We start from the raw sequence: 15,785 nt of genomic DNA on the forward strand, positions 1-15,785 counted from the left end.
TATATTATGCTACTTTAGTATTATATAAGAAAAAAACACCGTTTTTTTAAACTATAATCATCCATCATATCAAATTATCTATTATCTTATCATTATTGACTTCTATTTAGATTGATTTCTCTTTTCGAAATAATTTTAATATTTCCCGTAATATACAATATCACTTTATTTTCGATCAAAGCAAGTATAGTTTCTCGAAAACTTCCTCATTTTTATTGTACGAAATATCCAATTTTCTCGCGATTTCTCTTAATGAAAATATCTTCTACGTACACCTTAATAATGGCATACCCAAGTCTCTTGTGTTAATTCTTTCCATTGTACTACTTTGAATTATCTTTTCGCGAACTATAGTTATTATATTAGTTATATATTATATAGTTATTATATTATAGTTAGTTTTCAAAATTTTATCGATATTAATACTATAAATTCAATTCATTATATAATACCGGTTGAGGATTATTTATAAAATATAAATTATAAAGAATTTAAATTTGCGTTAAATGAAGCGAGAAGAGATTGTTCTATTTCTCACACTATTGGCTCACTCTATCTCTGTCTCTCTATCTCTAATATTTGTTAATAAACAAGCCTTAAAGAAATTAATATGAAATTCTTTAAAAATGTTTTACGAATACATTAACATCATAACATATTTTAAAGATACAGAAAATATATTGAATTGATGATACGTAATTAAGAAATAAAAGTTTGCTTGGACAATATTTAATTAAAATTTTTTTTTTGAAAAAAAAAAAAAGAATTTTTAAATAAAATTAAATATATAAAAACAACGACCTCAATTTTTGAACAGTGTAGATCTCTTGCAACGTATCATTTCTCCATTTGAGAAACGAGTTTGTTGGGAATTCTAACTAACAAGGCATTCTTTCTCCTCCCTTTCTTCTTCGCCAATTCCTCGTATTACTACACCAATTACGCGATTAAAATGCGCAAGACGAAATTTCATACTTTATAGAAGCTAAAGACGATAAAAATAAAATAACAAGTGTATCGAAACATATATAAATATACTTGGCAATATCATATTATACATTCTTCTTTTTTCCATCTGCCTTCCTCTCATTAACACAGTTCGAGAAAATATAACGAAGATATAAAAATACATCTACATTTATTTACTTTCATAAATAACAAACAAGAATTATTTCTCGCATCAAACTAAATCAAAATTAAAAAAAAAAAAAAAAAAAAATCAAAATAGAAAATCGAATCTCGCATCTCAAAAACTTAGATTACAATCGGCTCAATTACAATTACAGTAAGAATGTTTTCTTCTAAGAAACAGATGCGTGAATCCGATCGAAACAGATTCCCCGCCAAGCAACAAACATCTCGAGCCCTTCGATCAGGAAATTGCACAGGCTTCCATTCCTCTCTCGAAGCTCGTGAGCCAGCTCGCGAGTATATTGCCAGGTCGAGTACACGTAAAGTGCCTTATACCGCGAAGAAACGCCGCGAAAGGCCTTGGCTCCGCGTAGGAAAAGCAACAACAACAACAACGAGGAAAAGGAATTCTTGAGCGGAGCAACGATACGTTTTATCGGCTCACGCTCCGCCGAGCGGAAGATTCGCCTATCTTCTCTCCTTTTCTTATCCCAGCCGATTTTTGCGTTTCGCGCGCCGCGCTTTCACGATTTTCAATAAAACGCGATGGTGGAAGCGCGCGCTCGTGGAATCTTATCGATCGCATACGGGAGTGGGTTCGAAAAGGAAAAAAGAAAAAAGGGAGGGAGAGATGGAAGATGGCAATTAAATCTTCGATTTTATACGCGAAGCGTGTGTGTGTGTGTGTGTGTGTGTGTGTGTGTGTGTGTGTGTGTGTGTGTGTGTGTGTGTGTGTGTGTGTGTGTGTGTGTGTGTGTGTGTGTGTGTGTGTGTGTGTGTGTGTGTGTGTGTGTGTGTGTGTGTGTGTGTGTGTGTGTGTGTGTGTGTGTGTGTGTGTGTGTGTGTGTGTGTGTGTGGGAGGGAACGAGCGATGAATTTCAGAGGTGAATACGTCGTCGCTACGCTTGTGAGAGTGGTATATGGGTATCTGAAATTGAAATCTCGTTCCTGAGTCGAGTTTCTCTCTGGTTCGAACGATTCTGGTGACATCTCGTGATTTTTAGAATTATTGGAAATGAAAATCAAATACATTAGTGATTTTTAAGAAACGTTTGCTAAGTTTGTCAGGGAAGCTTGATGTATCGACGAAATATTTGATTGTTACACTTAACAAATAATTCGAGATTTGATCAGGAGGAATTATGAAAACGTTATTGAAATTACATCGATTGGCTTAAACCCTATTATAGGGTTTAAGTGGTATGCGTTCGAAAGGGAAACAATGCTGTTTAATTAATTAAACGACTTCCTGGTTGGCGTTAATTAAACAAGAAAGTCGTTTAAGCGGTCGCGTCTTCAATTACCTTATTTTAATTGGGTCGTGGTGCTATAAAAGCAGTGAATGACGCGTCGATCGTTAAATAACGAATGATATCATGTTAAAAAATAAATTAGGTAAAAGGAGGATAAAATCGTAAAATTTTCTAATTATTGCGTGGCTATGATAGTTTTACAATGCACAATATATCAGGGGTTGAAAGAGGAAGATTTATTATATTTTTGTGGAATTTAGAAAATTTATATTTTATAGTCAATCGTACTAAAATCGTACATTGAATAATTTTGTTTATGAATTTTTTTTTTTTTTGTAGAAAAATATACCAATTCGAGTGTTTAAAAAGTAAAAAGATAGAAGTAATAGATGATTAAAGCAATGCATTTGACGAATAAATATATATACAAGTACACAGAGCACTGGTAGTTAATGGTCACGTGTCGTGTCATTAGACCGAATAGCTCTATCTCCGCCCAGTCTCATTTAACGCAAACTTAAATTGCTTTATAATTACTGCAAACAAACCTCAATTAAAATTTTTATATATTAATTTTATTTAATTGTATTTATTTTATTCTTTGGATCTGGATCCTCCAAGATGAATATACCAATATTCTGTATAATCCATTATTCTTTACGCACACACAAATTTTCATTAAAATTTTTTAAATAAATTTCCTTATAAGATAACGTACAAAAAAAACAATCTCCCATATAAAATTACTTGAACATTACGAAAGGATATATCGTAACTTAAAAAAAACAACATTGGTAAACACTGGTACGTACGAAACGAACAGTAGTCTGATCTATCTATCATAGATCAGAGTGCACTCATCGGTGAAAAGAGGGAATTCCGGAAGGAAGAGTTGTTGAGTAAAGCCGTATCAGCGTAACGTGTTTAACGACGTCGTGGTGATGAAATCTTGGCACGATCTTGGGGCACACCTCAAGAAGAGAGAGGGAGAGAAAAAAAAAGGGCAAGGGGCCCCCGTTACTTGTGAAATACGCGTGTTCCTCATCGCCATTGTGCGTTGACTATCAACCGGTCTGATATTTATCGTCGTATACCTCGTGTCGGCGGTTATTCAATTCAACGGTGCAGGGGAACACGTGCAACGTTTAATTACCATCCTACGCGCTCTTATTGTTGGAAACGTGGTGTCAACGAGGCTGAAACGATTGAATGGTATGAGAGATAGGATTTGAACGTTATGAAAGATTGGATGCGTTAAAAATTTTGAGTGTAACTATTTAATATAAGTTGTGAAAAATTTAGAAAATACATATAATTATATAAATTAAATTTTCTATTCTCTATTTTATAAATATTATTATTTACCATTTAAATTATTCTTACTTAATTTTATTAATTATTCTTTCATTAAATGTCACAAATAAATATTCTATTTTTTTTTTTATATTTATGGTAAAATTTTATTCAAGAATTAATTGATGTTCTTCGATTATTTCTAATATTGAAATGTTTATAAAATCCAAATATATTGTATTGGATAATTGACGTTTTTAGATAGCATTTCTTGAAAGAACGTGCTATCGAAAAGTTAACGAACTTTCATTATTTTATTCAATAATATAATATTTTCCATTAATCATGTTAAAAAGATTGTAAAAATAATCATTTATAGATAAATATAATTAAGTAATTTACTTTTCTTGAATCCATTAAAAGAAACAATTGTATCGACATTTTTAAATCTTTTTCAATCTTTCTGTCTATTAAATTTTATGCAATTGGAAACCATAAATATTCTTTCTTTTCATAAAATGATAAATGAATGTTCTTCGAACGAAAGAATATCATCTGTCACTTTGTATAGCATAAAACCAACGATCGATTGGTAAAAAATTTCCACGAAAGTCATTAGTAAAACTGACATAAAGCTTATTTCCGCTTGTGCCATTTAGACATTATAACGGTACTTTTTAATTTTCTTCAATCGCTCGTTCAACAAATATATTTCTCTACTTTTCAAACTGTTATTATATTATTTTTATTAAAATAATTATTATGATCTTCGCGTAATTATATATTAATTACATTAATCTTTCTACCGATTAGTTTCGATTTTTCGTTTTATTTTAACATGAAAAATTTGTACAATTATATTTTATAATTTAATACACGTTTATACGATCACTTTTCAAAAAAATTCACGATCGAATGAAAATCTTTAGAATGGCGTTCGCGTCATTTTCAAAGAGATAAAATATTCAACCTGCACTCGTTGACCTTTGATCTGACATTTGAAGAACGATATCTATTTGCACTTCTGTTTGTACTAAATGCGCATACATGTATCGCGTTCAATTTCGTCGTTTTATTGCACGATCTTTATGGAAAAGTGCAATAAATATTGCGATATATACTCAAGACATATATTGCGAAAAGAGATGCGATAAAATTATATATTTTATTTAAATAATTATTTATTTAATTGAAATTAAAATTCAAACACGTTTAATAAAAAAATATTTTTATTAAACTCTGCTTGTTCAAGTTAACAAAATAACATTTAGATTAAAACGAAATAAGCATAAAATATCGTGAAATATCGTTTGTACAACATAAAAGTTATACGATTTAATTGTTAATCGTATAAAGCCGATTCAAAGAATTTGGATAAATAAAATATGAATCAAAAAATATTCGTGAAAAAAATTTAATCGTTTCAATATACAGCATGAATGTACTGATAATCTCGTTTTTCATCTTCAATTCAATTTCATTCCCTTGTCCTTGATCACGAATTCAATCTCGTTTTTTGATCTCCAATGGTAAACTTTAATCTCGTTTCTTTCAAATTAAAACTTTTCCTTCCAATATTTTTATTCGTTATTGCATCGTGTTCTTTCAATCAATTCGATATTAAATATAAAACTTTTAAATAACAAATTGTTATAAGAATCAAAATATTAATCATTTCTTAAATTACCAAATAAAACTGATTCTTTAACCTTTAAATATTTATAAAAAAAATTTAAACTTTAGACACATCGATCTTACATAATACGAAGAAAAAATAAAAGTATAATTTTGTAAGAAGTCAGTGTCACGCACATATAATATATATATATATGACTATTTTACATCATTTGATGAAAATTTACATTTTTAATAAAAACTGGAATCACAGTCAGAGATGTAAGAGTGGAAAAAAAATTTATAACATTAACATTCTCTCCAACACAGAGTAGAAACTCGTTCGATCCTTAATAATGGAATTTGTTCAATCGTGATTTAACAGACTTGTCAATACGGGGGGAATTAAATCGGCGGACTTTCCTTTCCTCGTACATTATCTTCGAAAGGCAGTCGTTTACCGAACGAAGACGTCACTCGAGGTTCGTATAACTACTATAACTGGAAAGTTGGAATGAAAACGTTCTGATCGATGAACGTCCCTATTGTTCGCACGACACAACCGCGACTAGTGCTAGCACGGAATACAGGATCGGTGAACAAATTGAATAAAATAAAGGATAGTGTGATGGTAACTCAATCACTCTGTTACCAATCGCTTCCGTTCTTCGCATATGAAATATCGAAAATTTCGAATTTAAAGATAAAGAATAGAAACGAGATATACTTAAGTCTCTACCCAATTTTGTAATTTTATCATTCTCCTTTATTTTCAAAAATTAAAATAAAAATGAAGCATATAATTTTATTTATAAATAAGTCTCGATATTTTATTTATAAATAAAATTTATTTTATTTATTTTATTTATAATATATATTATTTATTTATTATATATATTTATATTATATTATATTTATTTATTATATATATATATATTATTTATTTTATTTATAAACAAAGTCTCGATATATTTGAATATTAATTAGGAAAATTATGACAAGTCATAAAATACGTACAAATTGTTAAACTATAATTGAAGTTAGAATCTTTTATAATTCTCAATGTTAAAAAAAAAAAAAAAAAAAGATTGGAATTCCTTTAACGACATTGGAATTAAGTATTTAAGTAGATTAAAGGTAACGCGTTTCGTTGAATCACGTCGGCCCACGTGAATGGATTAAAACTTCTTATAATGCGAACTAAATACCTCGACACGATCCCTTTTTGCTCGTGGTTGGATCACGATTAAACCAGGGCTGACAAACGCGATTACATTTTCTAATTTTAGTTGGACGCGTGCGGGAACGAATATTCTCGCGCGGACAGACGGTTTTCCCTGTTGCACGAGACGTACGATAATAGCATACGCATCTCGCGTTATTCTGGTAGCGAAACTGTGTCGTGTCTCGACGTGTCGTTATAACTGGAAAGTCACGAGTTTCAGGACATTCGATGAATGTGAAGCTGCTTTGTATAGAATCTGTGATATAGGTGATATTGTATGTACAAGTGCTTTTCAGTTCTGCCTCCTTTTGCACAATTATGAAGTAATATTATAAATGTCAATTCATTGATATTATTATTATTATTATTATTATTATTATTATTGTTATGCAACAGAGTATCAATGGTTTGTAATTTTGAACGAAATTAATATTAGATAATGGAGAATAGAAGGGTGTAATAAAAATGTTTCTGTAAAAGATTTAAATTATAAATAATCTGATTGATTTAAAAAAAAATGTCAGACTATTATTAAAATAACGTCAGATTGCTAAAATTACTTATAATTTTATAAAACTGTATAAAAATAAATAAGAAAACTTTACATCATGCGTTTATTAATCCTTTTATTGTTAAAAATAACAAAGATTATTTACTCTCTTGCACTCTAATAATAAAGAGGACTATGATTCCCAGTCGTTACCTACGTTTTATTATAATTTCTTGTGAAAACTTATTCTGCTTACGTTGATACATTACACTCAATAATAAATATGGAATAATATTACATAACAACTGAAGAGTTCTAATGCATTGATTCCACGAAGGAGTTGATAAATCGATATTGGCAAAAACCGGTCATCTTCTCGTTCTAATATTATATAGAAAATATACATACATTGAGGAAATAATATTATATATAACATTGATTGTATTACAATATTTTTACGAAATGACTAAAAATTATTATTTTCCAAGTAGAAATTAGAATAAATAATTTTTTTACAACATTGTATTTAAATTATACGAATAAGTGAACTATAAATTCGATTTTTAACTGGATTTCTTCATATATTCACGAGGAGAATAAATTATACATTTATGATCAATGTTGTAAACGAGATCTACATATGTATGTACTATGTACACGAACTTATCATAGATATTATCAATTTATTGAATAATTGAATTTATATTGTAAAATAATTTAATACACTTAATTCGATAAATTGATACGATTGATTTTTATTTCATTAATTAAGCGAAAAAAAATTATTTACAAAGAATGTTAAATTAAGATTAAATTAAGATAAAATTAAAACGACACTTTTTGATTTTAGAAATAAAAAAATAAATAAATAAGTCCCAATTGATTTTTTTTATGTTTTCGTTTTAATTTTTAGAATTGATCCTTCGAAGATGTTCCACGAATATGTAATGTAACATCCTATATATTTCGTTCGTTCATTTTTGTCTGGTTACAAGTGCGCAGAGAAATTGATAACTGTGGCCCACCTTCAGAACTGACCTCCCTTACGGTTGCTACGCAATAGTGGGGATAAAACCGATGGAAACAGGTTTTGCGCTATTCTCAGCCAATGAACCTTGTTTACTTATATATTGTATGTATGAGCGCGTGGGCCAAGGATTTTTGCGAAATTTCGCATACAATCGCGGAAATCATTTATGCCAGCCGTGTAGGATTTCCGGTAATTCGCGGGGCCTTGATTTTTCGCGGGAAATAAAAAGCAAATTGATTGGTGGTTGAGCTTGATGGTGAAATGGAAAAATAGGTTACGTCGAAATTCAAAACTGAGCGAGGGTTGCAAAAATAGACTCGATTTTTTGGTATTATTTGGGAATAGTTTGATAAATTAAATAAAATAGAAATTGCGAAATTTAATACAAAATATTATTTAACAATGATTTTTTTTTTTATTTTAAATAATGTTTATTTCAATATTTAAAGATCGGATGCTTATTTGGGCAGATCTGGATTTCTGTGATAATAGTGTAAATCAGATAAAAGAAGGTTAAGTTTCATTTAACAGATAATTTCATTCGACACACTTGAAACTCATTTCTCTGAAGTATCATTTTCGATTGGTGGGAATAACGACGCATGTTAAAACGTGCATTACATAAAAGCTTTTCTCCAGATTCAATCTCATAAATGGATTTTGAAAATCAAAGACTCAAATTCATTAGACAATTCCGGAAATTGAATTACATTCTTGCACTATTCCATAACGTTGTACAATTTAAGCGAACTATATAAGATCCCCAAAATTTGGGAATATTGATTAACTGAGAAGTGAAGTAATTTCATTTGAACTATATTAATAACAAAAAAACTAACATTAATTATGAAGCGTGTAGACTAGGCAAAATAGACGAGAAAGTTGGGTATGTGCCGTTAGCGAACAAGTTCAAGCAATATGTATCGAAAAAAGTCTGTTGAACATAAGAAAATATTTTTTTATTAAAAAAAAAAAAAAAAAAATATAGAATTCTTACTCTTTTTTATCATTCTTTTCCATCTTTGTTATCTTTCTCCTCACCTCGCAACATATTCTTTTCTTTTTCTATTCCATCTCTTCTATCATTCTAATTTCTCATCCTTTTTTAACTTATTCGTCTAACAATTCGTCTTTCTATCCTGATTTATCAATTCCTCTTTTTCTCCTAATTTCAATCAATTCTTCTTTATCAATTTCTTTTCTTTTCTAAATTCAATTTATTCATATACGAATAAATAATTAATTACTTTATATCGATAAAATGTATTTCTATTTCATTTCTAAATAAAATCTAATTCTATTCTAAAATATTTTTTACATTGAACAGTTTTCTCTTTTTGTTTGGACACGTGTTATTTGGACTTGTTCGTATTTCGTCGGCGGTTCGTATCCAACACTACCGTCACGGCTTGACTAATTTACGCGTTCCGTGATTGGTTAGTGTTTTTTCCTTAATAACTCGTTAACAAACCCATAAACGACAATCTTTGTACAGGAAAATATCGCTTGAAATTATCTCACGAATTTCAATTAGCCACTGTTTCTATATTTTTGAGATATACATCATATATTCGTCCCTGCAATCTTTTCAATTTAAGATAATAGCATTTTTTTTAAAACGTAATACAAAATTATTAACGGAAAAAAGATTAAAACTGTTTAAATAAAAAAAAAAAAAAATTTCTCAGAAGCTTGTAAAAATACATCCCAAAGATATTCTACCAAACATGGTTTAGAAAAAATCGATCTCTTTTCTATATACATAGAATTTCTATATCAATAAATGGCAATTAAATCGTGGCATCGTCAATTCTCATTCCAGTTATAATGGATTGTATGAAGAGGAAAAAGAGATTCAACCGCAGAAAGGTGCTTCAACGAAGCTAGCCGCGAGCAATGAAGCAAGCTTTTCTAGCTTGCTCTCCACTCGTAAGAACTGCACCGCGAGCAGTCGTCGAGGAAAATAGGCTTTTCTCTCGACGAATGTTTCCGTCAGCCACGTGAATTCTATGTGTTATTCATCTTTGTGTTAAAGGAATGTACCATTCTAGAAACGTATATATATACATACGTAACATAGGCATGCACGAAAAGTTTTTATTTTTCGATATTGGTAATATTGCAGCATATCTATTAGACCGTATTATTGATAATATTATCTACTATTACTTCAAATTTCACGATAACTTGTAGTTCGCATATGGTAACAATTTTAACGAATACTTGTTTCTAATCGTTTCGTTTTTCTTGATGGCGAATAAATATTAAATTAAACAGCATAGAAAATACTGAGATTATCTCAATGATCTGTAAAACTGTTTTTTTTAATTCGACATTAATTAATTAATTGCTCTTTAAAAAGATCGCGAGATGATTAGATAAAAAATAATTCTAACCTCTTTTCATCAAAAATTACAATAAAATAAAATGTTCCCGAAAATGCAATTAAATTACTCTAAACTTACGCATAAAAAAAAAAAATTATCCTAAAAATGAAAAATATAATTAACAGAAATATAATAGAATCGTGTCATGAATAAAAAATGAAACAAATCATGAAAGTGTTTAATTAAGTTGAGAGACACAGGTCGATAGGCTCGTAACAAGCGTGCAATAAATGTTGACACGAAAAAGCGGATGAGTCACTGGAGGACCGTGGAGGGACCAGAATCGAGCACACACTTTAGACCACTAAACCAGCTTCTCGACCTCTCTCTCTTTCCCCCTTTTCTTTCTTTCTCACCGTCCTTCTCCATCTTTCGGCCGACAACCAGGTGAGGCAACTAAGAAACGAAAGGAATTCCTGGCCGCGCGACCTTGGTAGGTCGTTCGTATCCGAGTCGTTTACCTGGACCGATTTGCAAACGTTGAGGAGAGGCAAATGCTTCCATCGGTGGTGAACACGATTCACTTCTCCTCGAACGAAGTGTATCGAAGCGCGCATAGAAAAGATGGTAAATTTAATCCTTTGTATTCGATTCGATTTCTGTGCGAAGGATATTTGGTTCGCGATTCAGGTTTCGTCTTTCATTCCAATTTAATTCCAATGTTTATTACAATGTGCCCAGAAATATTTTTTTGTTCTGTTAAAAATAAATTATGCTAATTTGGATTAAATTTGTAATATGAATTGTCTTCAATCCAAAAGATCATCATTTTAAAAGAGAAGTATGTATTAAAAATCAATAACTCGTAATTTCTATGCACAATAAACGCTGATATAAGAGATGCAAAATTTCCGTTCGACCGATTCGATTAAAATGCTTACTTCTGCTAGAATGTTTCGCGACAGAATTGAATTTCAACGGGTTTGAATTTTCCAGACACGTGATATCCTCGATTTAATTATTTAATCCCATTGCTATTTATTATATACTGTTACTGTTAAAACATTTTACTTGGAATAAAAATTAAATTTTTTTTTCTACGATAATTATCCACGTCTAACGTTACGATTTTCAAGTTGAAAATTTTTAAAATTTATCATACACAAATAAATAAATAAAGAATGCTCTCGTGCAATTTAATTTGTTATTAACACACATATATATATAGATGTCGCATAAATATAGAATCTCAGAAAAAAAAAGCAATCCAGGAAAGAATCCATGCTGTCAAAGAACCCTTCGAGCCGGTTGAACAATTATCAAAAAATTATATGGAGCGTGTTAATGCATTGGCAACATGTAAACGACCGGTTACGCAAAATCCAATAGCCATGCTGGTTGAATCCACGCCGATGATATTAGCTTACCGGCATTCCTCTACCGTCTTTGAGGGTAAGCACACGCAACATGCTTCCTGCAACTATTTCAATCGATAAACCGCACTCGAGTGAAAATCTTGTGGAAAGTTGGTGCCGCGTTTCCGCTCGAAATCGTTCCCTCGATCACGCGGTTGGGATCGCTACGAAACCGAATTTCTATCGGATGCGCAAGATATTTTTCACGCGGTAAAATATGGCCAGAATATTTTATTTCTTGATTATAATTTTTAATTCTCTCTCTCTCTCTCTCTTTCTCTTTCTGTTATTTTCTGAGAGAAAGAAATGCGAATATAAAAAATGAATTAATTTAAATTTGATCTTCGTTCTTCTCAAAGTATATGTAATTATTCTTCAAAGAATAGTCGGACATTGGTTAATAAACTTTGATCTCTGTATCTTATATTTAATCATTTAATTAATCTTTATCTTTTATCTGATTAAAGAGTAAAAAGAAAAGTGAACTTTCACGTTATACAAAAATAATCGGATTAAGATAAAAAAAATTATTTATGGCAATAACATTTCATGAAAGTTTAATTAATTCGATATTTTATTTTCACGAATGAGATACTTCGAGTGCTTCGTTATACATTCTTTCTTTTCTTTTTAATCATAAAACATTTCTTTTTTAATCATAAAACTTTAATTTGAAAAATTCGATTCGATTTCTTTCCTCTTGAACCAGAAAGAACGTTCAAATTAATATAAATATCGCATCATTTTGAAACAGAAACACGATTGGAATGTAATTCTAATGTGGTTGATTTTACTAAATCAAAGATATAACGATAATTATATATATGTATTATACAGAATTCTGAGAATGGAATTAACATTCCGCGGATACGCCTTTGCTGGAAAGCTCATTTTTAATCGTTGTTCGATTATCCACAAGAAATATTGAATTTCCGTTTTTAGATACTGAGAAGCTTATTCTCGAGACAGATCCTAGATTCATTTATAATAAAACTTGGCTTTCCAGAGTTGAGAATATGTTTGCGCGGTGGTAATAATTTAAAACGTGGATGAAGGAAATTCTATTGCCTCTAAGACTACTTAAATATATGAAATATTTCTTACTTTTCTGCTATCTTTTGAAAATATGGAAATTCTAGATATAAATGGATACGTATCGAAACTTGAAATAAAATGTTATAATAAACGATCAATTTTAAATTGATAATACGTGATTAAAATGAAAAGATTAGAATGTTTTAAAAAATGAAGGAGTAAATTATTTATTATAATGGAATGTCGAATTTATCTTCTTTTATATACAGAAATGAAATATTTTAATTTTACCACTATCTATATCAATGTGTTATTATTAGTAACATCAAATTGCATGAGTGACTCACGAGAAACTCCTTAATACTGACGTTCTTTGAAATCAGCGTGGGTTTAATTTATTGCATTGCGATTTCCATGCTTGCGATACAGTAGATTATGCATTTAACACTTCGAAGATTTCTAAACATCTATTTATTTGTGCTAAAATGCGATTTAATTGCGAGATTGTATATAGAGAAAGGTGGAATAATTTTATTTCGTATTACAATCTCTAATTATTGAATTAAGATCACGTGCAAAAATTTTTTTTATTTGCAATACTATAATCAATATAATGAAATACTTAATATGTATAATAGATTTTATTTACATCTATATCGATGTAAAACATAAGACAATTATTGCACCTTTTTACACTTATATATGAGAAAGAGAAAGATAGAAAATTACTACAAGTCATTATAAATAAATCTCTTAATGGCAATCTAACGGTATAATAATAAAATACAATCATGCAACTTGTGAAACACAGACACACGATTGAACTGATATTTAAATTACGCGCCACCGCATTGCTAATTTTTTACGTTTTTATGCACAATAACGCAAGAAAGGCACATAACCTACAAGCAGATTCTTATGCAATAAATCAATATTTCTAATGTCTTATAGAAAAATGAACTTTTTCCTATCTCACTCACAAGAAATATTTTTTTTCCTTTCACATTTTCAACGAACCGGTCGCTGAAGCGAACGACATAGAAAAAAAAAAAGCTGCCAACAATTCTCAGAATATCTACCTCTTCATATAACTGATACTTTCCAATCCTAATCACATGACAATTAACCAATTATTACTATATATCCAAAAAATACTTAAAATTATATCAAATACTTTCAAATATTAAATCAATTAATATAAAAAAAAAATTTATTATACGAAATATTCAATTTTAAAAATCAAAAATTATTATAAAGTTACCTTAAGGTTAGAATTCTAAAGGTTTAAAATATTTAACTTTTCCTTGCTAAAAAGAACATTTGTTTTTTTTTTTTTTTTTCGTTTCTCGATCGAAATTGCAATTCCCTTTCGATCGAATATCGAAAGATAATCGAATTCTCGCAATTTACCTAGATAGGGGAAATCGAAGAAGCGTTTCACCGTCGCGATGAAAGTCGTCATCGTGCTGCCCGACTTCTCGTCGCCGACGTTCCCCGGCATATGGAGATCGAGGATTACGAAATCGAGCGTGGAAAGCGCGAAAACAGCGGTCGTTTCTCGGCAAGAAACGGGGGAAACGTTGGAAGAATGAGCCGGAATAGGGACGGAAGATCGTTGCTTCCTTCCGTAGCACGTCGCAAACGAGAATAGACTGCGGTCGCGGCAAGTTGAAAATAGCCGCGTGGAACGTAAATTTTGATCGCGCGCGCGCTTGTGTCGTAAGTCGCGCCGCTAAAGCGGGAAAGTGGGTGACTTACACAGCTCGCTCAGGGTCAAGAGTAAACGAAGAAGACGATGATACTGGGTTAGGCGAGTTCCGTGACGGAGGAACAGTGTTTAACTCTTTCGTTACGAACCTACGAGACTGTATTCTTTTTCGAACGAAAAAATATGGAATTCTTTGGCGAGTTTACGGGCCGTTTTTTTTTTAAGGAGAGGAATTTTTTTTGAAGTTTATGATTACCGTGTGATTCTTTTTATATCGAGGAGAGAAATTAAAATGACGGATTTCATACTTTTTAACTGTTGAGAACATGAAAATATTTTTTAACGAAATTAATATTATAATTTATTGAGATAGAAATGTAATTATTAACTATATATCTATTTATTTTTATCACATCACTTTAATTACAATTATTTATATACGCAAAATAAATAGACACTATAGGCCGTTGTTCTAATGTTGATATATAGAACGAGAGATGAATCGCGAGAGATGTGTCACGCGATTAGAAATAAAAATTGTTAGAATGGATTTGAAACATGATAGAAGCCAAATTTAGAGTGTTTTCTATTTCATATTTTCTTGGATAAAGTCTAATGAAACGAAGATGAAATGTTCTTCCGACAGAAAAAGTTTATATAGTATTGTGAATTTTTTTTGAAATATTTGAATTGAAGATACAGAAGTATTTTGAATGAAAATTTTTATAAATCATTATATCTATCTTTGAACAAAGATGGAATTAAAAATGACGATATCAAAGAAATCAAAATACTCGTTGTAAAATGTTTTATTATAATGACTGATAACAAATCAGTTATATTGTATTATTGTATTATAAAACTTGTATTGCTTATATCATTCATTTTATTTCATCAAAGATACCTATTGTGCCATTGTCATATAACTTTTGTTCTTTCATTTTATTTTTAATTATATATTTGATTAATAAAAATTGATGAAATGAAATTAATTAAAATAAAAATAATACAATAATACAATAAATAATTTTCATTATTATTCTGAATCTACATATTTGTATATCCTTGAGATTTTCATATGCAATATAATTTTTCATTTACTTACATTAATATATTAAATTAAATTTTCATTCGTGTTATTTTTATATATTTCATATTCACGAAAATGATTGAAAAGAAAAGATCCGTATGAATAGGCTACACAGTGAGATCAGCTCTTTTATTGTCACTTTTTATAGTAGATAGACATAAGATTACGTGATTC

General features: G+C 30.0%; 1 protein-coding gene across 6 annotated transcripts in view; it reads right to left on the reverse strand.

The window, feature by feature from the left end:
* LOC122710379 (arfGAP with SH3 domain, ANK repeat and PH domain-containing protein) overlaps window positions 1–15,785 on the reverse strand; it is a 35,581-nt gene that overhangs the window by 13,472 nt on the left and 6,324 nt on the right. For 2 of the 6 annotated variants that reach the window (XM_043928200.1, XM_043928197.1), the window contains exons 1-2: window positions 14,224–14,425; window positions 11,791–11,843 (exon numbers count right to left, since the gene is read on the reverse strand). The exons of 1 other annotated variant lie outside the window; for it this stretch is intronic. In XM_043928200.1, the coding sequence (XP_043784135.1) occupies window positions 11,791–11,843; window positions 14,224–14,314 (144 nt within the window). In that variant the 5' untranslated portion in view covers window positions 14,315–14,425. Of the gene's footprint in view, window positions 1–11,790; window positions 11,943–14,223; window positions 14,426–15,785 lie in introns of those variants that run through there. 3 more of the 6 variants (XM_043928198.1, XM_043928201.1, XM_043928202.1) reach the window with 3 other exon arrangements.

Source organism: Apis laboriosa, unplaced genomic scaffold (assembly GCF_014066325.1).
Source record: "Apis laboriosa isolate Shangri-la unplaced genomic scaffold, ASM1406632v1 scaffold14686_cov152, whole genome shotgun sequence".
In the NCBI taxonomy this organism is placed as follows: domain Eukaryota; kingdom Metazoa; phylum Arthropoda; class Insecta; order Hymenoptera; family Apidae; genus Apis; species Apis laboriosa.